This window comes from Mobula hypostoma, chromosome 16 (assembly GCF_963921235.1).
Source record: "Mobula hypostoma chromosome 16, sMobHyp1.1, whole genome shotgun sequence".
In the NCBI taxonomy this organism is placed as follows: domain Eukaryota; kingdom Metazoa; phylum Chordata; class Chondrichthyes; order Myliobatiformes; family Myliobatidae; genus Mobula; species Mobula hypostoma.
Genome location: NC_086112.1, coordinates 72425233 through 72453229, shown reverse-complemented (window position 1 = coordinate 72453229; position 27997 = coordinate 72425233). Strand labels below are relative to the sequence as shown.

The 27997-nt window shown below is 44.7% G+C and overlaps 1 protein-coding gene across 1 annotated transcript; it reads right to left on the bottom strand.

Annotated features, from left to right (window-relative positions):
• Nucleotides 1-77: 77 nt before the first annotated feature.
• Nucleotides 78-27997, bottom strand: LOC134357501 (paladin-like). The gene is made up of 4 exons (XM_063069126.1): nt 27932-27997; nt 11005-11052; nt 10416-10576; nt 78-213 (listed from the first exon to the last, which is right to left on the bottom strand). The coding sequence occupies exons 1-4, from the start codon at nt 27995-27997 to the stop codon at nt 99-101; spliced, it is 390 nt and encodes a 129-aa protein (XP_062925196.1). The 3' UTR covers nt 78-98.

Genomic DNA, 27997 nt, shown 5'->3' with positions numbered 1-27997 from the left:
TACCCACCGAACTCCTCTTCTCCATGAGTCCCTGTTGTCTCGACCCGGTCCTCTTTCCTCGACTTTGTGATCCCCCTCTGTGTGTTTTCCTCCGGATTTCAGCAGGGGTGGCCGCCGCTCTGCTCGCTAAACCGGCCGGTATTTGCTGGTCCATGGAATACACAATGCGACCTTGCTTCTGTCCCGCGTGTCAGGATGTAACCACCTCCAGCGCTAAAAAAACCCAAATAAAACTCTCTCTACCAGCATGTTAGAGAGGGTGCAGCTTCGACGTGTTACCGTGAGAAAAAAAATACAAAAAATAACGTAAATTAAAAAGTAAGAAGAAGAAAGTAAGAATAGATCGGAACGGCCGTACCAGGCTGCATGCACGACCGGCGCATGCGCACTAAAGCACATGCACCGGTTACAGCATGGAAACAGGCCTTCTCGGCCCTTCTAGTCCGTGCCGAACGCTTACTTTCACCTAGTCCCACCAACCTGCACTCAGCCCATAACCCTCCATTCCTTTCCTGTCCATATACCCATCCAATTTTTTTTTTAAATGACAAAATCGAACCTGCCTCTACCACTTCCACCGGAAGCTCGTTCCACACAGCCACCACACTCTGAGTAAAGAAGTTCCCCCTCATGTTACCCCTAAACTTTGGCCCCTTAACTCTCAACTCATGTCCTCTTGTTTGAATCTCCCCTACTCTCAGTGGAAAAAGCCTATCTACGTCAACTCTATCTATCCCCCTTATAATTTTAAATACCTCTATCAAGTCCCCCCTCAATCTTCCATGCTCCAAAGAATAAAGACCCAACTTGTTCAACTTTTCTCTGTAACTTAGGTGCTGAAACCCAGGTAACATTCCAGTAAATCTTCTCTGTACTCTCTCTATTTTGTTGACATCTTTCCTATAATTCATTGACTAGAACTGTACACAATACTCCAAATTTGGCCTCACCAATGCCTTGTACAATTTTAACATTACATCCCAACTCCTATACTCAATGTTCTGATTTACAAAGGCCAGCATACCAAAAGTATTCTTCACCACCCTATCCACATGAGATTCCACCTTCAGGGAACTATGCACCATTATTCCTAGATCCCTCTGTTCTACTGCATTCTTCAATGCGCTACCATTTACCATGTCAAACTGACGTCAAACTCACAGGCCGATAATTGCTAGGTTTATTCTTAGAACCCTTTTTAAACAATGGAACAACATGAGCAATACGTTAATCCTCCGGCACCATCCCCGTTTCTAATGGCATTTGAAATATTTCTGTCAGAGCCCCTGCTATTTCCACACGAACTTCCCTCAAGGTCCTAGGGAAAATCCCGTCAGGACCCGGAGACTTACCCACCTTTATATTCCTTAAAAGCTCCAGTACTTCAACTTCTTTAATCATCATAGTTTCCATAACTTCCCTACCTGTTTCCCTTATCTTACGCAATTCAATAATCCTTCTCCTTAGTGAATACCGAAGAAAAGAAATTGTTCAGAATCTCCCCCATCTCTTTTGGCTCCGCACATAGCCGTCCACTCTGATTCTCTAAGGGACCAATTTATCCCTCACTATCCTTTTGCTATTAATATAACAGTAGAAACCCTTGGGATTTATTTTCACTTTACTTGCCAAAGCAAACTCATATCTTCTTTTAGCTTTTCTAATTTCTTTCTTAAGATTCACTTTACATTCTTTATATTCCTCGAGCACCTCATTTACTCCAGGGGTCACGGTTAGCATTTTTGAGAGGGGAGAGAAGGTCTAGAATGTGCAAAGTTATAGCTCTCACTGTGGAGTGGTCTGCCATCCACAGCCTCACTAAGTAAAGATTTTACTAAAAAACTTAGGGCATCTTCATTCTTTTGGCATCTGGCATAGATAATAGAGGCGAAAATACAATTATAGAGAAATGGAGTAAGTGCAGCCTTCGGTCCATCTGATCCATAGGTGCCTACCTAAGCTAATCCCATACGCCTCTGTTTGTCTCCTAACACTCCAAACCATTCCAATCCTGTTTTGTCATCGTTGGGATAACGTGACCCTAAACCCATAACGCTCCTGTTTGTCTCCTATCACTCCAAACCATTCCTATCCCATTTTGTCATCATTGGGATAATGTGACCCTAAACCCATACACCTCTGTTTGTCTCCTATCACTCCAAACCATTCCTATCCCATTTTGTCGTCATTGGGATAATGTGACCCAAAACCCATACACCTCTGTTTGTCTCCTATCACTCCAAACCATTCCTATCCCATTTTGTCGTCATTGGGATAATGTGACCCAAAACCCATACACCTCTGTTTGTCTCCTATCACTCCAAACCATTCCTATCCTGTTTTGTCGTCATTGGGATAATGTGACCCTAATTCTATTCAGCAACAAGTCACAATGTAGCAGTGACAGTTGTGTTCATAGTGGGATTGGCAAGGTGACATATACTACTGTGGTTAAGTAGTCCCATAACGATTATATCCTGAAATAACTTGGTCTTCTTGCTGAAATTTCTTATCAATACTGATATCAGCTTTCTGGACTGAATAAAAATGGCAATTTGCATTGAAGTTTTAGATTTGAATACAGGTTTTATTATTCTTCTGATACTTTTTCTATTTCACAGAAGATACATTTCCTGCCATTTCTCATTTCTAACACACCTGAATATCTGAGAGGGTTTCAGCCTCTTCCAGGACATAACAGCTGGCAAGACCAAACACTTCCATACTACAACATCTGGCAGGTTTCATTTTCCAGCCTGGTATGCTTTCAGTCTTTTTCACCTTGGGTCACCCGGTGAGGTTTTTAAAATCTCTTTCAATCAGACACATCTGGTGGGATTACAATCTCTTTAATTCCTACAACATCATGTTGGATTGTGATCGCTTTCTGCCTGTGATACCCAGAGCAGTTTCAATCTTTTGAAACCAGAAGCATATGGTGATATTTAATATTTCAACATCTGGTAAAGTTTTTAGCACTTTATATCTCTTCACACCTATTATCAGCCTTAGTGAAAACTGACGAGAGCAGAGTTCATCTCTCATATTCCTCTAATTTACCCTGACTGTGCTAATGAAGGCATCAAAGTCTGCTTCTTCCAGAGTGTCAGCAACAGGCAAAGGCAATTGTTTATATCTGGGAAGGAGGAGGAACTGCTGGTTATTAATGCAAGTTATTCCAAGAATAACCCTGACTGCACCCTATCAGAGGTAGTCATTTTGTTTGATCCTTTCTCCCTCTCCTCTCTAAAATTTAAAACTTATTTGTTATCTTACTCAGTTCTGACAAAAGGTTCTCAACCTGAAACAAAGTCTTTTTCTCTTTCCACTATTGCTGCCTAATTTCTGTTGTTAGTGGTTATTAACCCAGCTAAGTTGCATTGCACCAAACACCATTTTCTCTGTGCTATAAAGAGATTCAATTCAATCATAATGTGAGATGTTCTGTTAGATAAAGAAAACTGACACTGCTGCAAAGTTCCAAATGTCTATTGATCTCAGATTGGAAAGCTGCCACAATCCAGAATTCTTGAAGAGACAGTTTCAGATTTCAGCTATTGTCAGCAAGGGGTATACTGAGAAGGACAGAGGGAGAAAAAGGAGAGAGAGAGAAAGAATGGCCTCCTCTACTGTAAAGATGAAGCCACACTCAGGTTGGAGGAACAACACCTTATATTCCGTCTGGGTAGCCTTCAACCTGATGGCATGAACATCGACTTCTCTAACTTCCGCTAAGGCCCCACCTCCCCCTCGTACCCCATCTGTTATTTATTTTTATACACACATTCTCTCTCTCTCTCTCCTTTCTCCCTCTGCCCCTCTGACTATACTCCTTGCCTATCCTCTGGGTTTCCCCCCCCTCCCCCTTTTCTTTCTCCCTGGGCCTCCTGTCCCATGATCCTCTCGTATCCCTTTGCCAATCACCTGTCCAGCTCTTGGCTCCATCCCTCCCCCTCCTGTCTTCTCCTATCATTTTGGATCTCCCCCTCCCCCTCCAACTTTCAAATCTCTTACTAGCTCTTCCTTCAGTTAGTCCTGACGAAGGGTCTCGGCCCAAAACGTCGACTGTACCTCTTCCTAGAGATGCCGCCTGGCCTGCTGCTTTCACCAGCAACTTTGATGTGTGTTGCTTGAATTTCCAGCATCTGCAGAATTCCTCGTGTGTACATTTTTAAATTCACTACTGCGAAGCCTCTTCCGTGATGCCTGCACTGAAGAAGTTTAGATCCTCTCTTCGACGGGAGTTCAGTGAAACCATCTCTCACTGCTCCCCATCTGTAATTTCTTCGGCTCTTCAACTTTTCGACCACATTTTGACTCACACTCGCTATCACAGCCATATATCGTTTCTTGGAACGTGCCTCCGTCGCCAACTTACTCCAATTGGCTTTAGGATTTGTTTTCGAGCCTCTCAATTTGGATCTTCTGAGGATCCCAGGTACTCACATTTTATTGACTCTGCCTCTCGCCGCTTCTCCCGTCAAGCTCTGAAGGCGACGCTCTCCGCCATGAGGAGGTACTTGGTGTCCCTATCCCAGACCCTTCCACACCTTCGGGACACTTTCTTCACCGTCTGTAATGGTCCTACCCGTTATTTCATCCTCCGTCGGATTCACGCCTGCAATCGCTGTTTTTTTGACTTTGTCATGTTAGGCAAAGATCGCAAGATCCTACATCTACGGACTCCAGAGCCTGCCGGCCCTGACACTAGCAGGCATGAACTTCAAATTGCCGCCCCTGCCATTGATCTCGCTGGCTCCAACACCTCAGGGCATATTCAAAACCCGGACTCCAGCAACGACCATGGACACATTCGAAGTGATTGCGCAACCACCAACTGCGACTCCAGCCTTGAACTCCAGGCCGGGTCTTTATGTGCTGCTGTTGTGACTCCCGTCTCCCCTTCCCCCACCACCACTCCGCAGCCCCGTCTTCCTCAGATCCCACCGTCAACTCCTGGGCCCTCAGAGGCTCCATCTTCCTCTCACCCCAACCCTCCCCTCTCCACTGACACCCCCAGCCTCCCCCCTCCCCCCTCTGATCCCAGCTCTCATCCGTGCCGGGTCTTTACCATCCCCTCCGACCTTCAACTGTCGGAGGCAGAACGCTCTGTTCTCAGTAAGGGCCTCACGTTTGTCCCCCTTCGCCCACACCTCAGCGAGTTCCGTGTTCGCCATGATGCGGAACTTTTCTTCCGCCGTCTCCGTCTCCGAGCCTATTTCTTCGGCAAAGACTCTTCCACCCCCACCGATGACCCCTTCTCCCGTCTTCAACCCTCCTCCTCTTCATGGACACCCCGCTCTGGTCTTCTGCCTGCTCTGGATCTCTTTATCGCTAACTGCCGACGGGACATCAACCGTCTCGACTTCACCACACCTTGTCCCCATTCCAACCTCACTCCTTCGGAACTCTCTGCTCTCCACTCCCTCCGCACTAATCCTAACCTTATTATTAAACCCGCCGATAAGGGGGGTGCTGTTGTAGTCTGGTGTACTGATCTCTACCTTGCCAAGGCCCAGCGACAACTCGCGGATACCTCCTCTTATTTACCCCTCGATCATGACCCCACTAAGGAGCACCAGGCCATTGTCTCCCACACCATCACCGACTTTATCCGCTCAGGAGATCTCCCATCCACTGCTTCCAACCTTATAGTTCCCACACCCCGCACTTCCCGTTTCTACCTCCTACCCAAGATCCACAACCCTGCCTGCCCTGGCAGACCTATTGTCTCAGCTTGCTCCTGCCCCACCGAACTCGTTTCTGCAAATCTCGACACGGTTTTATCCCCCCTTGTTCAATCCCTTCCTACCTATGTTCGTGACACTTCTCGCGCTCTTAAACTTTTCGATGATTTTAAGTTCCCTGGCCCCCACTGCTTTATTTTCACCATGGATGTCCAGTCCCTATATCCTTCCATTCCCCCATCAGGAAGGTCTCAAAGCTCTCCGCTTCTTTTTGGATTCCAGACCTAATCAGTTCCCCTCTATTACCACTCTGCTCCGTCGAGCAGAATTAGTCCTTACTCTTAATAATTTCTCCTTCGGCTCCTCCCACTTCCACCAAACTAAAGGTGTAGCTATGGGCACCCGTATGGCTCTGTGGAACAATCTATGTTCCCAACCTATTCTGGTATCTGTCCCCCACTTTTCCTTCGCCTCATCGACGACTGCATTGGCACTGCTTCCTGCACGCATGCTGAGCTCGTTGACTTCATTAACTTTGCTTCCAACTTTCACCCTGCCCTCAAGTTTACCTGGTCCATTTCCGACACCTCCCTCCCCTTTCTAGATCTTTCTGTCTCTATCTCTGGAGACAGCTTATCTACTGATATCTACTATAAACCTACTGACTCTCACAGCTATCTGGACTATTCCTCTTCTCACCCTGTTTCTTGCAAAAACACCATCCCCTTCTCGCAATTCCTCCGTCTCCGCCGCATCTGCTCTCAGGATGAGGCTTTTCATTCCAGGATGAGGGAGATGTCCTCCTTTTTTAAAGAAAGGGGCTTCCCTTCCTCCACTATCAACTCTGCTCTCAAACGCATCTCCCCCATTTCACGCACATCTGCTCCCATTCCATCCTCCCGCCACCCCACTAGGAATAGGGTTCCCCTGGTTCTCACCTACCACCCCACCAGCCTCCGGGTCCAACATATTATTCTCCGTAACTTCCACCACCTCAAACAGGATCCCACCACTAAGCACATCTTTCCCTCCGCACCTCTCTCTGCTTTCCGCAGGGATCGCTCCCTACACAACTCCCTTGTCCATTCGTCCCCCCCATCCCTCCCCACTGATCGCCCTCCTGGCACTTATCCTTGTAAGCGGAACAAGTGCTACACATGCCCTTACACTTCCTCCCTTACCACCATTCAGGGCCCCAGACAGTCCTTCCAGGTGAGGCGACACTTCACCTGTGAGTCGGCTGGGGTGATATACTGTGTCCGGTGCTCCCGATGTGGCCTTTTATATATTGGCGAGACCCGACGCAGGCTGGGAGATCATTTCCCTGAACACCTACGCTCTGTCCGCCAGAGAAAGCAGGATCTCCCAGTGGCCACACATTTTAATTCCACAACCCATTCCCATTCTGACATGTCTATCCACAGCCTCCTCTACTGTAAAGATGAAGCCACACTCAGGCTGAAGGAACAACACCTTATATTCCGTCTGGGTAGCCTCCAACCTGATGGCATGAACATTGACTTCTCTAACTTCCGCTAATGCCCCACCTCCCCCTCGTACCCCATCCGTTATTTATTTTTATACACACATTCTTTCTCTCACTCTCCTTTTTCTCCCTCTGTCCCTCTGACTATACCCCTTGCCCATCCTCTGGGCTCCCCCCCCCTTTCCTTCTCCCTGGGCCTCCTGTCCCATGATCCTCTCATATCCCTTTTGCCAATCAATTGTCCAGCTCTCGGCTCCATCCCCCCCCCCCCCCCGTCTTCTCCCATCATTTTGGATCTCCCCCTCCCCCTCCCACTTTCAAATCTCTTACTAGCTCTTCCTTCAGTTCGTCCTGATGAAGGGTCTCGGCCCGAAATGTCGACTGTACCTCTTCCTAGAGATGCTGCCTGGCCTGCTGCGTTCACCAGCAACTTTGATGTGTGTTGCAGGAATTTAAGGGAGTCAGGCAGCATTTATGGAGGGAGATGAACAGTTTACATTTGGAGTCAAGACCCTTCATCAGGACAGCATGGAACTTTCTTTTCCTAAAAGCTGGGAGCTGGGAACTTTATTACAGACATCCCACCCTGCAAAAACTCATTTCAGGGAGGTAGCACCATCAATTTGCGGGAGACTCCCGGAACTTCCAGGAGAAGTGGGATATCTGCAATAGAGTAGCTCCTTAGTAGCTAGCCAGCTAGTTTAAATAACGTTAGCTATGTTAATGAACGAATGACGCCTGTTAAACTCACCTCAACATGTCTTTTACAGTGTTAACCCACCATGGGCAATAGAAAAGTCACTGTTGCAAACAGTGCAGCGAGCAACACTGTCATTATTTTGACCCCTATTAGGCAGGGGTACACTTTAGTGTAGTCTGGGGTGACATGTTTTTTTTTGGAACACTCTGCCATGGCTGCTCTCGCTCACGCTCTCTCTCTCTCTCTCGTGGTCGCTTGCGTGCTCTCAAGCGCTCTCACTTGCTTTCTCTCTTGCTCGCTCTCTCTCTCTCGCGCGCACTCTCTCTCTCTCTCTCGTGCGCACTCTCTCTCTCTCTCTCTCGCTCTCAAAAAAATTGATTTCCGTGATATAATTTGTGGGCCACTATTAATATGCGGGAGACTCCCGGAACTTCCGGGAGAGGTCAGATGTCTGTTATTATGTTATGCAAAGAAATTACATTCTCAATACTCATTCCTGATTAAGCAGGAAACTAAACACTTCTTAGACTTAGACATTTGTTTGCTAACAGGCAGACAGCCAGCAAGTACGTGGCAACACACACAAAGAAACCAGCAATGAAAAGCCACGATTAGATTGTGCTTTCAACTCAGGCACTGTACTGGAGACGAACTTTGGCACCATGCTCAGGGAAGAGCTTTTGTGGATGGGCGACCAACAGAATGAAATGTGGATTTTCAGGTATACCTGAAAGCAGAAGTGAGAGGTAGGGTAGCTCAGCAAGTGAAACATAGAGGTTAGTACCCTGACAGTGAACAAGAACAACAAGAGGAGTACAGTAATCTTCATAGTGTATAGGATGGTGAAGATCACAAAAACAGGCAGGTGATTGGGGAGGAGATACAAGAATTCAAAGTTTAAAACTGAGTCATTGCCTCTTCAAAACTCAGTGTGGGCCAATCAACACACAGTAACTGGGCAGTGTGAGTTAAGATACAGGTAACGGACTTTAGTAAGTTCACGTTTATGGAAGGAAGACGCCATTATTCATTAAGGACACAAGTTAAAAAAAACACAACAATGGATGAAAGTGTCGGCAGCTGCCAACATAATGATGATGGAAGTGGCTGGGTGGATAGGTGACACTCAGCTGGGAGAAACTCTGCTTAAGGACAAGGCACAAGAATGCAAATAGTCAGGATCAGGCTCACTGACCAGGGTAATGGCTGGAGTACATTGCGAGGGGACGAAGGAACAGAGTTGCTAGATTTGGGGTGGGACACAATAATAACCAAAGATGGAAGCTTTGACATTCCCCGTCAGAGGAATGTTCTCCTTTCCCGAAGCTAAACAAATCAGTGACAGAGGCAAGATTAGGAAAGATGGTGATTAGACAGACCTGGGTTCAGCAGTATACACAAAAAACTGGCGTGTTTTCAGATGAAAGGTAACTTATAGATGAGAATAGGAAGCCAAGATTTGAGCATGGGCTACTAGGGTTCGGAAAAAAAGTCATTGTAGATGATGGCTGCCCGTGTCTGAATTTATAAGAATAAGATCATAACACACAGGAGCAGAATTAGGCCATTCAGCCCATTGAGTCTGCTCCACCATTCCAGCATGGCTGATGCCGGATCCCACTCAACCCCATACACCTACCTTCTCACCATATCCTTTGATGCCCTGACCAATCAAGAAACTATCAATCTCCACTTTAAATATACCCCTGGTCTTGGCCTCCACTGCAGTCCGTGGCAGAGCATTCCACAGATTCACAGCTCTCTGGCTAAAAAAAAATTCCTCCATACCTCTGTTCTCAAAGGTCTCCCCTCAATTCTGAGGCTGTGCCCTCTAGTTCTGGACACCCCCACCTTAGGAAACATCCTCTCCACATCCACCCGATTGAGTCCTTTCAATATTTGGTACGTTTCAATGAGAACTCCCTCACATTCTTTATAAATTTCAGTGAGTACAGGCCCAAAGCTGCCAAATGCTCCTCATATGTTAACCCCTTCAATTCCGGAATCATCCTCGTGAACCTCCACTGGATTCTCTCCAATGGCGACATATCCTGTCTGAGATATGGGGCCCAAAACTGTTGACAATACTCCAAGCGTGGCCTGACCAACGTCTTAGAAAGCTTTAGCATTATATCTTTGTTTTTATATTCTATTCTCCTTGAAATAAATGGCTCTTAATCGAACCAGATCAGTGTGTTCCCATCCTACGAGTAGATTAAGGAGGATGTCATGGTCATCCGTTTCAAAAACAGGAGGCAGATTTTCATGGGACGGTTTACCATAACTGCTCTGATAAAAGACGCTTCACTGAAGTGGATATCTAACTGGCTGATTGAAACATAGTTATGCAAAACAGAGACATAAATTTGGATAACAAAAAAAAAATCAAGGACTTTAGAGAAACAAGGGAGATTGGAGAAGGGACAGGAATTTGCAAGGACAGAGTGGCTGAGTGATTTTTTTTTAAATTGTTGACAGTGATCCAAATCTCTATTTAAAAATCCACATTAATAAAAGTAAAAATTCATACTAATGGAAGTACCTGAAGTATGGCATTGTAAACACATAGCCTCTGTAGACCTCCTCTGAGATACGAACATCTTCCACATTCTCAATCGTCTTTGGGAGAGACTCAGCAACAAATTGCTCTGTGCCATGATAAGCAAAATATACTTTGTTGCTCAAAACAGCAAAATCCAGCAGCTAAACGTAACAAAAAAGGAAAAACAATATTGGTATTAGCATGGGTATGCGAAATCTGCAGATTCTGTTTGGTACATGATAGTGTGGACGAACAAGATCAAACAATAAATTTCACCCTCATATATCAGGACAGAGAAAGTCGTAATACAAGAATTCAAAATTATGAGGGTCTTAGACAGAAACTTTTCAGTATATTAATTGCTTCTCTGGGCTTTTCTTTTTTTCAAGTTGGTTGCCACTGAGCTTTGAGGAAGATTCCTATTTTACTGGTTGAATCATTACATTAATTCCAGATGCTACAAGAATGCAAAATCGACCTTACGGTTAGGCATGAAAGCTGTCTCACAAATGGGGTTTTTAATTTATGCATTGTCTCTATTATCTTATAACCTGAGCCTGTTAGAAAAATTGAAACATAAAGATCATACCTGGATACCATCAGTTCCGAGGATGTGGTTTTTGCAGAAGGTCTCGCTCTAAGTAAGAACTGGAATTCAATTGTAAACAAGGTGGGAGAGCAGAAACCTGATTGGATGAGGGCTAACCAGTCAGGAGGGACGGATGATGGGGGCATCATCTCTGATGAAGAAGGTAGTGTTTGTCATTAAAACATCAGTTAAAGTCGATACCTGTACCCGGCTGGAAGCCTGAGAAGAGTTTATTCATGGTTTTAAAAGACTGCAGCAGCCATATGGATCTGCAAAATCTTTCTTGTACTCTGCTGCCCAATTACTTCTTCAATTTGAGCAAGCTGCATTGTGGTTTTGCTTAAAGTCCAGGAAGTAGCCCTCTCAACAGAAATTTTTATTAAAGTCCAGGAAGTAGCCTTCTCAACAGAAATTTTCATCAATGTTTATATTATGTGCTCTGGTATGTGGCACTGTGCTATGATCCTTTTTTCTTTGAGTATGCTTTAGTCATTGATAGCTGTACAGTACCACCTGAGGCTTCTCTAGGATATATGGCTCACTCCTCATTATAAGTGAGTTCAGATCTCAGTATGTCTATGCAATGCAACATCAGCCACCGCCAATCATTCTTCTAGTTGCCTCTTTCATTTTGCGCTTAAACAAATTCAGAGAGACGATAATTTACTGCAGCTTTGACAAACCACATTCTACTCCTGCACAGCACAGTGGTGACACTGAATTCACCTGCAGCACAACATACAAGACCATAAGACCTAAGAGCAAAATTAGGCTATCTGGCCCATCAAGTCTGCTCCATCATTTCATCGTGGCTGATTCATTTTCCCTCTCAACCCCATTCTCCTACCTTCTTCCTGTAACTTTCCATACCCCAACTAATCAAGAACCTATCAAACTCCACCTTAAATACATCCAATAGCCTGGCCTCCACAGCCAGCTGTGGCAACGAATTCCACAGATTCACCACACTGGCTAAAGAAATTCCTGCTCATCTCCATTCTAAATGGCCATCCCTCTATTCTGAGGTGGTGCCCTCTGGTCCTAGACTCCCCCACTATAAAAAATATCCTCTCCACATCCATTCTATCTAGGCCTTTCATCATTTTGATAGGTTTCAATGAGATCCCCCCACATTCTTCTAATTCCAGTGAGTATAGGCCCAAAGCCATCAAAAGGTTCTCATACGATAACCCTTTCAATCCTGGAATCATTCTCGTGAACATCCTCTGATCCCTATCCAATGTCAGCAAATCCTTTCTTAAATAGATAAGGGGCACAAAACTGCTCACAATACTCCAAGTGAGGCCTCAGCAGTGCCTTCCAAAGCCTCAGCATTACATGATAGCTTTTATACTCTAGTCCTCGCAAAATATGTGCCTACATTGCTCCATCAATTCAACCTGCAAGTGAACCTTTAGAGAATCCAGCATGATGACTCCCAAGTCGCTTTGCAGCTCAGATTTTTTAATATTCTTTCCATTTAGAAAACAGCCTATGATTTCAGTCCTTCTACCAAAGTGCATGGCTATAAACTTCCCAATACTGATTCCATCTGCCACTTCCTTGCCCATTCTGCTAATCTGTCCAAGTCTTTCGGTAGCCTCTCTGCTTCCTCAACATTACCTGCCCCTCTATCTATCTTTGTATCGTCAACAAATTCGGCAACTTTGGGGTGACTACCTCCCTAGAGCTCGTATGTATCTCCTCTACATTTCCCATATGAGCTGAAAGTCATCGAGCTGCAGCATTTTAATTCCACGTCCCATTCCCATGCTGACATGTCTATCCACGGCCTCCTCTACTGTAAAGATGAAGCCACACTCAGGTTGGAGGAACAACACCTTATATTCCGTCTGGGTAGCCTCCAACCTGATGGCATGAACATTGACTTCTCTAACTTCCGCTAAGGCCCCACCTCCCCCTCGTACCCCATCCGTTATTTACTTATTTTACACATTCTTTCTCTCTCTCCTTTTTCTCCCTCTGTCCCTCTGACTATACCCCTTGCCCATCCTCTGGGTTTTTCTCCCCACTCCCGCTTTTCCTTCTTCCTGGGCCTCCTGTTCCATGATCCTGCCATATCCCCTTTGCTAATCACCTGTCCAGCTCTTGGCAATATCCCTCCCCCCCTGTCTTCTCCTATCATTTTGGATCTGCCCCTCCCCCTCCAACTTTCAAATCTCTTACTCACTCTTCCTTCAGTTAGTCCTGACGAAGGGTCTCGGCCTGAAACGTCGACTGCACCTCTTCCTATAGATGCTTTCTGGCCTGCTGCGTTCACCAGCAACTTTGATGTGTGTTGCTTGAATTTCCAGCATCTGCAGAATTCTGGTGTCTGAGCTGCAGCTTCAGATCCTTATGTTCTGTGAGGAGTCGCAGCTTGAGACTCCTGGTGCAAATGTGGTTATCTGGGATGCTGGAGATCTCCCAGAGTTCCCACATCTCACACACATCTCCTGGAGCCATTCTCACTGCACTAACTATGCACAAACAGATGAAGAATAAAGAAGAAAGTTACCAGAAACTAACCTCGCTCAAGGCTGTGCACTAGGGAAATTCTAGGCAGTTTCTAGAGTAGATTACACAGTCGGCACAACATTGTGGGTCGAAGGGCCTGTAATGAGCTGTAAATTTCTGTTACGGGTTTAGGCTGTTGACCCAACACCCCCTCCCCCCCAACTATAACACTGGTCTACAACAAAGGCTGCTCCACCTGTCCTTACCTTATTTTTGTTTGCCCTTGCTAATGAATCACAATACGATCGGGCTGCTTGAAAAACATGGAAGGCCGTGAATGCTTGTCCCTACCAGTGTGGAGCCTCCTCTGTTGACTCAACAGGACAGCCAGAAAAAGCTAAAAGCCTGTAATTTACTTTTTAAATGGCACACGTTCTAGTTTTACTTCAACTGACTAAAGCTGATCATCTTGGATCATATATGTATATTTCTGATCTCAATATTAGTCTTCCTCATCATGAATATCTGGTCAATATTCTGCATCCCAGGGGTAATTCAAAAAGTGATAGATTTTTATTACATGTTTCTGCAGGTACGTTAGCAGTATTTCAATTAGAACAGCCTTCTCTTTGGTATAAACAAATCAAACTTAACTGTCACTGCAAATAATCTGCTGAAGGTTAAATCTAATTTCTTGACATTCAAAACAGTTTCTGAGAATCCAGTTTAACAGAACATTTCTCACAATGCATCAAGCACAAAATCCTCATCCACTGAACTGTATACTAAGAGATCTTATCCACCACCATCAATATGCATCAATGCCCAAATTAGTTATTTATTTAGAGATACAACATGGCTGTTCTGGCCATTCAAGCCATGCAGACAGCAACCCCTGATTTAACCTTAGCCTAATCATGAGTCAATTTACAATGACCAATTAACCTACTAACCAGTACACCTTTGGATAGTGGAAGGAAACTGGGGCACCTGGAGAAAACCTTTGTGTTCCACTGACACGACATATAAACTCCTTAGAGAGGATGCAGGAATTGAACTCCAAACTGTGATGCCCTGCGCAGTAATAGCACCCTGCACATTGCCTCGTTACCATGGTGACCACCCCATGGGCAATGCATGATTGGTGACAAATGAATGTCATTAATCATACGTAGTATTGTAGCTATAATTATCCTCAAGAAAGATTCCCATGAGTAAGTCACCTTCTCAAGGAACAAAAAAAAGCTACAGGACGTACACATTAGTAGGCAGCCTCTCTCTCTCTCTCTCTCTCTCTATATATATATATATCCTTTAATATTTTGGGTTGAATCCCTTCATACAAGACCATAAGATATAGGAGCAGAATTAGGCCATTTGACCCATCGAGTCTGCTCCACCATTTCATTATAGCTGATCCAATATTCCTCTCACCAAATCTTCTGTCTACCCCCCATATCCCTTCATGCCCTGACCAATCAAGAACCTATCAACCTCTGCCTTAAATATACACAGAGACTTGGGCTCCACAGCTGACTGTGGCAAAGAATTCCACAGATTTACCACTCTCTGGCTAAAGGATTTCCTCCTCATCTCCTTTCTAAAAGGATGCCCCTCTATTCTAAGGCTGTGACCTCTGGTCTGAGACTCTCCCACCATAGGAAACATCCTCTCCACATCCACTCTATCAAGGACTTTCAACATTCGACAGGGTTCAATGAGGTCACCCCTCAGTCTTCTGAATTCCAGTGAATGCAGGCCCAGAGCCATCAAATACTCTTCATATGACAAGACATTCAATCTGGAATCATTTGTGTGAACCTTCTTTGAACCCTCACCAGTTTCTGCACATCCTTTCTAAGATAAGGTGCCAAGCCTGATGACGATACTCCATGTGAGGCCACACCAGTGCTTTATAAAGTCTCAACATTGCATCCTTGCTTTTATATTCTAGTCCTCTTGAAATGAATGCTTACATCACATGTGCCTTCCTCACCACAGACTCAACCTGCAAATTAACCTTTAGAGAATCCTGCACAAGGACTCCCAAGTCCTTCTATTTTCTCTCCATTTAGACCATACACTTCCGGGCACTATATTCCATCTGCCATTTCTTTGTCCATTCTCCTAATCTTCTGTCCATCTGTAGCCTTTCTACTTCCTCAAAACTACATGCCCCTCCACCTATCTTCATATCATCTGCTGCAAACTTTGCAACAAAGCCATCAATCCCATCACAGACCACTGTGGAACACCACTTGTCACAAGCAGCCAGCCAGAAAAGACCCCCTTTATTCCCACTCTATGCTCCTGCCAATCAGCCACTGCTTTACCCATGCTAGAATTTTTCCTGTAATACCATGGGCTCATATCTAGTGATTCTTGAAAGATCATTACTAATGCCTCTACAATCTCTTCAGTCACTTTCAGAACCCTGGGGTGTACTCCATCAGGTTCAGCTGACTTATCTACCTTCAGACCTTTCAGCTTCCTAAGAACCATTCAGGGTAGGAGGCAGCCAGTGGGAATAGGAGGATTCTTTTCTGGTTGGCTGCCAGTGACTAGTGGTGTTCTGCAGGGGTCGGTATTGGGACCACTTCTTTTTATTTTATATATCAATGATTTAGATGATGGAATAGATGGCTTTGTTGCCAAGTTTGCAGATAATACAAAGATTGCTGGAGGGACAGGTAGTGTTGAGGAAACAGGTAGGCTGCAGAAGGACTTAGACAGATTAGGAGAATGGGCAAGAGAGTGGCAAATGAAATACAATGTTGGAAAATGTATTTAAAGTTACTGACCCTCTCCAGCTGGGATCCTCCGATGATTACTGGCTCATGAACCTCTGGTTTCCCTCTCCTGATGTCTACAATCAGTTTCTGCTCTGCCACAGACTGCATTGATATATTTAAAATGGAAGTTGATCGCTTCCTACTCAGTCAGGGTATGAAAGGATATGGCAAGAAGGATCAGCCATGATGGAATGGTGGAGCAGGCTTGAGGGGCTGAATGGCCTAATTCTGCTCCTATGTCTTATGGCCTTATTTACATTGAATGAGAAGTTGTTGTTCTGGCACCACTCAGACAAATTGTCAATCTCCCTCCTGTACACTGATTCATCTCCCCCTTTGAAACAGCCCACAATAGTGGCGTCATCAGCAAACTTGTATATGGTGTTGGAGCTGTACTTAGCCACACAGTCATAGGTGTAAATCAAGTAGAGAAGGGGTAAGCACACAGCCCTGCAGTGCTGCTGTGCTGATGGAGATTGTGGAACAGATGTTTTTGCCAATCCAAACTGACAGGTCTACAAGTGAGGAAATCCAGGATCCAATTGCACAAGGGAGGTATTGAGGCGCAGACTTGGAGTTTACTGATTAGTCTTGAGGGGATGATGGTGTTAAATGCTGAGCTGTAATCAACAAAGAGCATCCTGATCTGTGCACCTTTGCTGTCCAGATGTTCTAGGGTTGTGTGAACAGCCAACAAGATAACATCTGCTTTAGACCTATTGCTTCAATAGGCAAATTGGAGTAGATCCGTCTCCATTCAGACAGGAGCTGATATACTTCAACACCAGCCTCTCAAAACACTTCATCACTGTGGATGTAAATGCTACCGGGCGATAGTCATTCAGACGCAGGTCTTCAGTATTCGACCAGGTACTCCGTATGGACCGAATGCTTTCCTTGGATTCACTCTCTTGAAGGCAGGCCACACGTCATCTTCAGACACTGAGACCAAAGGATCATAAGACCATAAGACACAGGAGCAGACTTGGGACATTTGGTCCATTGAGCCTGCTCCACCATTCCATCATGGCTGAGCCTGGATCCCACTCAACCCCCTACACCTGCCTTCTCACCATATTGTTTCACGCCCTGATCGATCAGAAAACTATCAACTTCCACCTTAAATATACCCATGGACTTGTCCTCCAATGCAGTCTGTGGCAGAGCATTCCACAGATTTACTACTCCCTGGCTAAAAAAAAAAAAATTCTCTTTACCCATGTTTTAAAACGTCACCCTTCAATTTTGAGGCTGTGCCCTCTAGTTCTGGATACCCCCACCATAGGAAACATCCTCTCCACATCCACTGTATCCAGTCCTTTCAACATTCAGTAGGTTTCAATGAGATCCACCTGCATTTCTTCTAAATTCCAGTGAGTACAGGCCCAAAGTTGCCAAACACTCATCTGTTGACCCCTTTCTCCTGAACCTCCTCTGGACTCTCTCCAATGACAACACATCCTTTCTGAGATACTGGGTCCAAAACTGTTGACAATACTCCAAGAACTTACTCAAAGACTCTAACAGATTATCAAGGCAAGATTTCCCTTCACAGAAACCATGCTGACTTTGACTTATTTTATCATTAGTCTCCAAGTACCCCAGAATATCATCCTTAATAATACTTCCCCAACTCTTTTCTGACCACTGAGGTTAGACTAACTGACCCATAATTTCCCTTCTTTTGCCTTCCTCCCTTCTTAAAAAGTGGAGAGACATTCGCAATTTCCCAGTCCTCTGGGACCATGCCAGAATCAAGTGATTCTTGAAAGATCATGATCAATGCATCCGTTATCCCTTCAGCAACCTCTCTCAGGACTCTGGGATGTAGTCCATCTGGTCCAGGTGACTTATCCACCTTGGGACCTTTGAGTTTGCCCAGCACTTTGTCCTTTGCAGTAGATCCTGACATTCATGGACCTCTGGCACACTGCTAGTGTCTTCCACAGTGAAGACTGATGCAAAGTATTAACTGGTGGTATGTAAACTTCAGTCAGGATCACGGATGAGAACTCCCGAGGCAAATAGAATGATCTACATTTAATCGTTAGTTGTTGTAAGTCAGGAGAACAAGAGGTTGACATAACCCCAAAGTTTTCTCAGGTGTCTCCTTCCACGTTTTCTTTCTGGGGGGTATACTTTATTGGGTAAGAGTAGGCAGACAAGGTCAATCTCCATCATTGCGTTCTGGGTGATGATATCTTTTGGATACCCGGTGTCTTCCCCATTAAGCCTTTGTCCAATGTTGCAAGGTGGTGGGCCACTGATGTCCCAGTTACTAACATATATTCAAGGTATGAACAGACATGAGGATTTCTTTAACCAAGCTATCAATAAGTCATTGGAGTATACCAGGGGCCAAACCCAGCCCCAATGGCAGCTGTTTGTATCGAAACAGGCCTCTGTGTGAGTTGATTGTGGTAACCTCCCGAACGTCTTCATCCAGAGTGACCTGATTGTAACAGGTATGTTTCAGGTCGAGTGTTGAGAACTGTTAGCCTCCCGACAGGGTTACATACAATCCCTCAATAGTAATCGATAGGCACTTAATTTTGTCACAGGGTTTGCGGTCAATTTGTGTTGCCACAGATGCAAACTGACCTGTCAGACTTTTGGACAACAATCAAGTTATCTCTCCAATACAATTGGCAACCAATGATTGGGCCAACCACTCTGAGTCTTGTCGTAGCGACATCCAAAAATGGATTGGGTGCTTGTAATAGAACAACCATTCTTGTTTTGATTCTCATTGCCAAGCATAGTGTATGCTCAAAGCAAGAATGACAATGGAGTAGTAGGATTAAACGTTTCTACCGGATTAAGCATTCCTTGTAGCCATTGTACACACTGGGCAACGTACAGTGTGAGAGTGATGGACCGGGCCCGCTGAATGAAAAACACATGCACTCAAAGGCCCACGTGAGAAAGAGGGAGAGCCCTCAGCACTCAGGAAGCACGGTTGATTCACTACACGATCAGACACACGCACACTAATTTACCACATTCTCACATCAATCTGATATGGTTCAACCACAACCATCAGGTTCTCTCTCCCATACAAAGGGAAATCAACATGGAAACGAGTGAACTGTCTGGTCTGTCCAGAAGATACGCTGCGTCATTTGTAAAACTCATTTTTAATGATTAATTCCAGATTTTCCACCTGATCTCTTGAAGTCAGATTGTAGAGATTTTCCTGAAGGTCATCACAGTCATATGGGGTGTAAGGAATAAACTTGTCCTCCTGATGAAGAAAAATGACAGGCTCCTCTCGCATATTGAAGTAAATAATTTCATAGTAAATTGAGGTTGTGGAAAAACAAGTTTTGATAAATGGTCAGACTTGAAAACATACTCCATAGAAACATATCCTTTCACCCAATGAGTTCATGATGACCATCAAGCACCCATTTTTATACTAATTGGGGACACCTCTTTTTCCCTTATTAGGGGGACAGAGGGAGCCTGTGGTATGTCAAATTACCAGCTGAACGAATAGTCTTTGGGGTACTGCAAGTCTGTGTCTTTACTACTGCTTTGCTGCATGCTTGAGTGGCCGGTAGGGGAGGGGGTGCCATTGCTTTGCTGCTGCTTATGCATGGGAGGAGGGGAGCTGTGGGGGCTTTGGGGTTCTAACATTTAACTGTCATTCATTCTTCGAGCATTCCCTGTTTTCGTTGATGGATGCAAAGAAAAAGAATTTCAGGATGTATATTGTATACATTTCTCTGACATTAAGTGGACCTTTGAAACTTTGAATCTTAAACTAACCCTGTTTTACATTTCCCACATTTCCATCACTTCCTCCCAGTTTCTGCTGTTCACTTACATTAATGGCAAGTTACAGAGACCAATTAATCTCCCAATTTGCAGATTTCTGGGGTGTGGGAGGAATAGTCATAGTCATACTTTATTGATCCCGGGGGAAATTGGTTTTCGTTACAGTTGCACCACAAATAATAAATAGTAATAGAACCATAAATAGTTAAATAGTAATATGTAAATTATGCCAGTAAATTATGAAATAAGTCCAGGACCAGCCTATTGGCTCAGGGTGTCTGACCCTCCAAAGGAGGAGTTGTAAAGTTTGATGGCCACAGGCAGGAATGACTTCCTATGACGCTCTGTGTTGCATCTCGGTGGAATGAGTCTCTGGCTGAATGTACTCCTGTGCCCACCCAGTACATTATATAGTGGATGGGAGACATTGTCCAAGATGGCATGCAACTTGGACAGCATCCTCTTTTCAGACACCACCATCAGAGAGTCCAGTTCCATCCCCACAACATCACTGGCCTTATGAATGAGTTTGTTGATTCTGTTGGTGTCTGCTACCCTCAGCCTGCTGCCCCAGCACACAACAGCAAACATGATAGCACTGGCCACCACAGACTCATAGAACATCCTCAGCATCGTCGGGCAGATGTTAAAGGACCTCAGTCTCCTCAGGAAATAGAGACGGCTCTAGCCCTTCTTGTAGACAGCCTCAGTGTTCTTTGACCAGTCCAGTTTATTGTCAATTCGTATCCCTGGGTATTTGTAATCCTCCACCATGTCCACATTGACCCCCTGGATGGAAACAGGGGTCACCGGTACCTTAGCTCTCCTCAGGTCTACCACCAGGTCCTTAGTCTTTTTCACATTAAGTTGCAGATAATTCTGCTCACACCATGTGACAAAGTTTCCTACCGTAGCCCTGTACTCAGCCTCATCTCCCCTGCGGATGCATCCAACTATGGCAGAGTCATCCAAAAACTTCTGAAGATGACAAGACTCTGTGCAGTAATTGAAGTCTGAGGTGTAAATGGTGAAGAGAAAGGGAGACAAGACAGTCCCCTGTGGAGCCCCAGCGCTGCTGATCACTCTGTCAGACACACAGTGTTGCAAGCACACGTACTGTGGTCTGCCAGTCAGGTAATTAAGAATCCATGATACCAGGGAAGCATCCACCTGCATCGCTGTCAGCTTCTCCCCCAGCAGAGCAGGGCGGATGGTGTTGAACGCACTGGAGAAGCCAAAAATCATGACCCTCACAGAGCTCGCTGGCTTGTCCAGATGGGCGTAGACACGGTTCAGCAGGTAGATGATGGCATCCTCAACTCCTAGTTGGGGCTGATGGGCGAACTGGAGGGGATATAAGTGTGGCCTGACCATAGGCCGGAGCAGCTCCAGAACAAGTCTCTCCAGGCTCTTCATGATGTGGGAGGTCAATGCCACCGGTCTGTAGTCATTGAGGCCGCTGGGGCGCGGCGTCTTCGGCACAGGGACGAGGCAGGATGTCTTCCACAGCACAGGAACCCTCCGGAGCCTCAGGCTCAGGTTGAAGACATGGCGAAGTACTCCACATAGCTGAGGGGCACAGGCTTTGAGCACCCTGGTACTGACATCATCCGGTCCTGCAGCCTTGCTTGGGTTGAGACGTTTCAGCTGTCTTCTCACCTGTTCAGCTGTGAAGCCCACCGTGGTGGTTTCGTGTGGGGAAGGGATATAGTTATGAGAGCAGGGTGAGGGACTGTGGGGAGGGGTAGGAGGGGAGAGTGGAATATGTGTTGGTTGGGAAGCTAACACATCCAAAGAGACTCATGTGTTCACTTGAAGAATGTACACTTGAAATTCCACACAGACCAGCACTGAAAGTCAGGGTCATTTCTGGGTTACAGTGCTGCTTGCATCTATTCATACAATAGAACAGTTTAGGTGAGGCCATTCAGCCCATTATGCCAATACCAGTGCTTCAAAAGATTTATTACAGTAGTTTACTAACCCCCATTTCTGTAGCCCTGCACATTTTTGACCATTTAAAGTATATATCTTACACTCCTTTCCAAGTTTTAGTCATTGAGTTATTATTTAATCTTCTTTCAAGAAGAATCTTCTCGGTTAGTCCAAATTATGAACATCAGAAATAGGAGAAGGGGTAAGCCATAGTCATAGCCATAGTCAAAGTCATACTTTATTGATCCCAGGAGGAAATTGGTTTTCGTTACAGTTGCACCATAAATAATAAGTAGTAATAGAACCATAAATAGTTAAATAGTAATATGTAAATTATGCCAGTAAATTATGAAATAAGTCCAGGACCGGCCTATCGGCACAGGGTGTCTGACCCTCCAAGGGAGGAGTTGTAAAGTTTGATGGCAACAGGCAGGAATGACTTCCTATGACGCTCTGTGTTGCATCTCAGTGGAATGAGTCTCTGGCTGAATATACTCCTGTTATCACCCAGTACATTATGTAGTGGATGGGAGACATTGACCAAGATAGCATGCAACTTGGACAGCATCCTCTTTTCAGACACCACCGTCAGAGAGTCCAGTTCCATCCCCACAACATCACTGGCCTTACGAATAAGTTTGTTGATTGTGTTGGTGTCTGCTACCCTCAGCCTGCTGCCCCAGCACACAACAGCAAACATGATAGCACTGGCCACCACAGACTCGTAGAACATCCTCAGCATTGTCCGGCAGATGTTAAAGGACCTCAGTCTCCTCAGGAAGTAGAGACAGCTCTGACCCTTCTTGTAGACAGCCTCAGTGTTCTTTGACCAGTCCAGTTTATTGTCAATAAGCCAGTTGGCTGCTTGAGTCTAGTCACATTAAAATATCACTCCATCTATCCTTGACACTTTTGTCAATTAGCTTATAACCTCATCCACTGGTTAACAGCCAGTATATAGTTAATGATATTACATTAACTGACTAACATGAAGAGTAACTGCTTAGTATTACCTATGTGTAGTGGCTCTAAGCTCTGTTCACCGAAGGCATTAGCAGGAGAAAAGATATAAGGATCTGCTCAAAGCTTAGTTTAAAAACTGCAGCATCTCCTCTACTTCCATGGAATCACTAAGCCCTGAGCACTCCAGGTGCGTACAGGATATTGCACTAGCAACATACATAAGCCCTGCATACATTCAGGACAATACTCTAGATGTGGCCTGACTAGTGTCTTACAAAGACTCATCATTATCTCCTTGTTTTTATATTGTATTCCCCTTGAAATGAATGTATTTACCTTCTTTACCTGTAAACCTGTAAATTTACCCCAACCTGCAAATCAACCTTCTGGGATTCTTGCGCAAGGACTCCCAAGTCCCTCTGCACCCCAGATGTTTGAACCTTCTCCCCATTTAGATAATAATCCATACTATTGTTCCTTTACCAAAATGCATTATCATACATTTCCCAACACTGTATCACATCTGCCACATTTTTCCCCATTCTTCCAATTTGTTCAAGTCCTGCTGCAATTGCATTGCTTCCTCAGCACTACCTACCCCTCCACCTATCTTTGTATCATCTACAAACTTTGTCTCAAAGCCATCAATTCTATTATCTAAAGCACTGACAAACAATGTGAAAAGTAGTGGTCCCAATACTGACTCCTGAGAAACACTAGTCACTGGCAGCCAACCAGAAAAGGCCCCTATTATTCCCACTCGCTGCCTCCTGCCTGTCAGCCATTCCTCTATCCGTGCCGGTATCTTTCCTGTAATGCCTTAGGGTTTTATTTTATAAAGCAGCCTTATAAGACCATAAGACATTGGAGCAGAATAGGGCCATCTGGCCATTGACTCTGCTCCGCCATTCAATCATGGCAGATCGTCATTTTTCTCCTCCTCAACCCCAGTTCCCGGCCTCCTCCCCATAATCTTTGATGCCATGTCACATCAAGAACATATCCATCTCTGCCTTAAATACACCCAACGACCTGGCCTCCACAGCTGCATGTGGCAACAAATTCTACAAATTCACCACCCTTTGGCTAAAGAAATTTCTCTGCATCTCTCTTTTCAAAGGGCACCCCTCTATCCTGAGGCTGTGCCCTCTTGTCCTAGACTCTCCCACCATGGGAAACATCCTTTCCACATCGACTCTGTCTCATTCTTCAACATTTGAAAGGTTCCAATGAGATTCCCCCCTCATCCTTCTGAAATCCAGCGAGCACAGAAGCAGAGCCATCAAATGTTCTTTGTTCCTGGAACCCTTCATTCCCAGAATCATCCTTCTGAAGCTCCTCTGGACCCACTCCAATGCCAGCATATGCTTTCTAAGATGAGGGGCCCAAAACTCTTCACAATACTCAAGGTGAGGCCTCACCAGTGCCTTACGAAGCCTCAACATCACATCCCTGCTCTTGTATTCGAGATCTCTTGAAAGGAATGCTGTTATTGCAGTTGCCTTCCTCACCACTGACTCTTCTTACAAGTTATCCTTTATGGTGTTCTTCACAAGGACTCTCAAGTCCCTCTGCATCTCAGATTCCTGGATTTTATCCCCATTTAGATAGTAGTCCACACATTTACCTCTACTACCGAAGTGCATGACTATACATTTTCCAACACTGTATTTCATTTGTCACTTTCTTACCCATTCTCCTAATCTGTCTAAGTCCTTCTGTATCCTACCTGTTTCTTTAACCCTACCTGCCCCTCCACCAATCTTTGTATCATCTGCAAACTTGGCAACAAAGCCATCTATTCCATCATCTAAATTATTTATATACAGCATAAAAAGCAGTCCCAACACCGATCCCCGCGGAACACCAGTAGTCACGGGCAGCCACCCAGTAAAGGATTCTTTTATTCCCACTCGCTGCCTCCTACCAATCAGCCAACGCACCAACCATGTTAGTAGCTTTCCTGTAGTACGGTGGGCTCTTAACTTGGTAAGCAGCCTCACGTGTGGCGCTTTGTCAAAGGCCTTCTGAAAGTCCAAATGTACAACGTCAACTGCATTCCCTTTATCTATCCTACTTGTAATCTCCTCAAAGAATTCCAAAAGGGTTCGTGAGGCAGGAACTGAAGGAAACCATGCTGACTTTGTCCTGTCCTGTCCTGTGTCACCAAGTACTCCATCACTTCATCCTTAACAATTGACTCTAACATCTTCCCAACCACTGAGGTCAGGCTAACTGGTCTATAACTTAATTTCTGTGCTTTCTTAAAGAGTGGAGTTTCAATTTTTCAGTTTTCTGGCACCAAGCAAGAGTCCAATGATTTCTGAAAGATCATATCTAATGTGACCACAATCTCTAAGCTACCTTTTTCCGAACCCTAGGATGCAGTTAATCTAATCCAGGTGATTTATACACCTTTAGGTCTTTCAGCTTTTTGAGCACCTTCTCTCTTGTAATAGTAACTGCACCCACTTCTCTTCCTTCACACACGACAACATCAGGCATACTGCTAGTGTCCTCCACAGTGAAGACTGATGCAAAATACTCATTTAGTTCATCAGCCTGTTGTCCCCTGTTATTATTTCTCCTGCCTCATTTTCTAGTGGTCCTATGTCAACTCTCATTTCCCTTTTATATTTAACATACATGAAAAATTTTTACTATCCACTTTGATATTATTTGCTTGCTTGCTTTCAAATTTCATCTTTTCCCTAATAATTTTTATAGTTACTTTTTTAAAAACTTTCCAACCCTCTATCTTCCCACTAATTTTTGCTTTGTTGTATGCCCTTTCTTTTGCTTTTCCAATAGCTTTGATTTCCCTTGTCAGCCACGGTTGTACTATTTTACGATTTGAGTGTTTCTTCATTTTTGGAATACATGCACCTGCACCTTCCTCATTATTCCTAGAAACACACGCCATTGCTGCTCTGTTGATGTCTCTGCCAGCAGCTCCTTCCAATTTACTTTGGTCAACTCCTCTCTCATACCACTATAATATTATATTGCAATCTCTGGTTCCTGAGGGTTCTTTTACCTTAAGCTCCCTAATCACCTCCAATTCACTACATACCACCCAATCCAGTATCGCTGATCCCCAGTAAGCTGAATGACAAACTGCTCTAAAAAACTATCTCTTCGGCGATCAACAAACCCACTCTTTTGAGATCCATTACCAACCTGATTTTCCCAATCAACCTGCATGTTAAAATCCCCCACGACTACTATATCATTGCCCTTTTGACTCACCTTTTCTATTTCCTGTTGTAACCTGTGGTTCATCTCCCAGCCACTGTTGGGAGGCCTGTATATAATTGCTATCAATACCCTTTTACACTTCCAGTTTCTGAAATCAACCCACAAGGATTCAACATCTTCCAATCCTGTATCACATCTTTCTACTTTTGATGCCATTCTTTACCAGTAGAGCCACACCACCTCCTCTGCCTATTTTCCTATTCCCTCCGATATAACGTGTAACCTTGGACATTCAGCTCCCAACTACAACCATCCTTCAGCCACGATTCAGTGATGGCCACATCATCATACCTGGCAATCTGTAATATTGCAACAAGATCATCCACCTTATTTCTTATACTACCTGCACTAGATACAACACCTTGAGTACCGTATTTGCTGTCCTTTCTGATTCGGCATCCCTAATGATTTGATATTCAGCCTGTTGGCTGCAACTAAGACCCATCACCTGCCTGCCCTTCCTGACAGTCTGACTGCATGCTATCTTTACTTTTTTTCCATCTGTCCTACCCTGAATCCCTTCACTCTGGTTCCCAGACCCTGCCAAATTAGCTTAATCATTCCCCAACAGCTCTAACAAACCTACCTGGGAGAATATTGGTCTCCCTCAGGTTCAGGTGCAACCCGTCAATTTTGTACAGGTCATACCTTCCCCAGAAGAGATCCCAATCATCCAAGAATCTGAAGCCCTGCCCCCTGCACCAGCTTCTCAGCCCGCATTTATCTGCCAGATCATCCTGTTTCTACCCTAACTGGTGCATGGCACAGGCAGCAATTCAGAAATTACTACCCGGGAGGTCCTGCTTCTCAGCTTTCTACCTAGTTCTCTAAATTCTCTTTTCAGGACCTCATTGTTTTTCCTTCCTATGTTATTGGTACCAATATGTACCAAGACATCTGGCTGCTCCCCATCCCTCTCCAAAATGTTGTGGACACAATCTGAGACATCCTTGACCCTGGCACCTGGGAGGCAACATACCATCCAGGTATCTCATTCACATCCATATGTGTGGCATCTTATCAAACACCTTCTGAAAATCAAAGCAAATGACATCCACTGCCTCTCCTTTGTCCACCTTGCTTGTTACATCCTCAAAGAATTGATTTGTCAGGCAAGATTTCCCTTTTGAGAAACCATGATGACTCTGACTTATTTTATCATTAGTCTTCAAATACCCCGAAACCTCATCCTTAAAAATAGACTCCAACACTTTCCCAACCAGAGGTTAGGCTAACTAGCCTATAATTTCCTTCCTCTTGCCTTCCTCTCTTCTTAAAGTGCAGCACCTTGTTAAAGGCCTTCTGAAAATACAGGTAAACAAAATCCACTTAACTTTTCCTTGCCTATCTTGTCTGGTATTTCCTTAAAGAATTTTAACAGGTTTGTCAGACAAGATTTCCCCTGAATGCTGGCTTTGGCTTATTTAATCATGTGCCTTCAAGTGTCCCAAAAGCTCTTTCTGGCTTAATCCTGTCCCACTCAGCAATACCCAAACCACTTAAACCTAACTTCTTCTTAAGGCCACTGCCATGTGCCTAATGCTCTCAAGTGCCACCAAGTGTCCTGACTGATCCTGCCTGCTTTTTGGATCTCACACTCAATAACCACAAGTGATGGTTCACATCTCAAGCCTGCTAAATACACCAACCAAAATTCTGTCAATACACAAACATCTGTGACTTCTGTTTTTCTGTCTAGACCAGCTGGAGGAACATGACTCAGCACTGAACACATTTCTCACCTGATTTCCTTCTTCCTTTAGTTTTTGTAATACTATCTGGAAGCCATTCAGTGTTGTTTGCCCCAT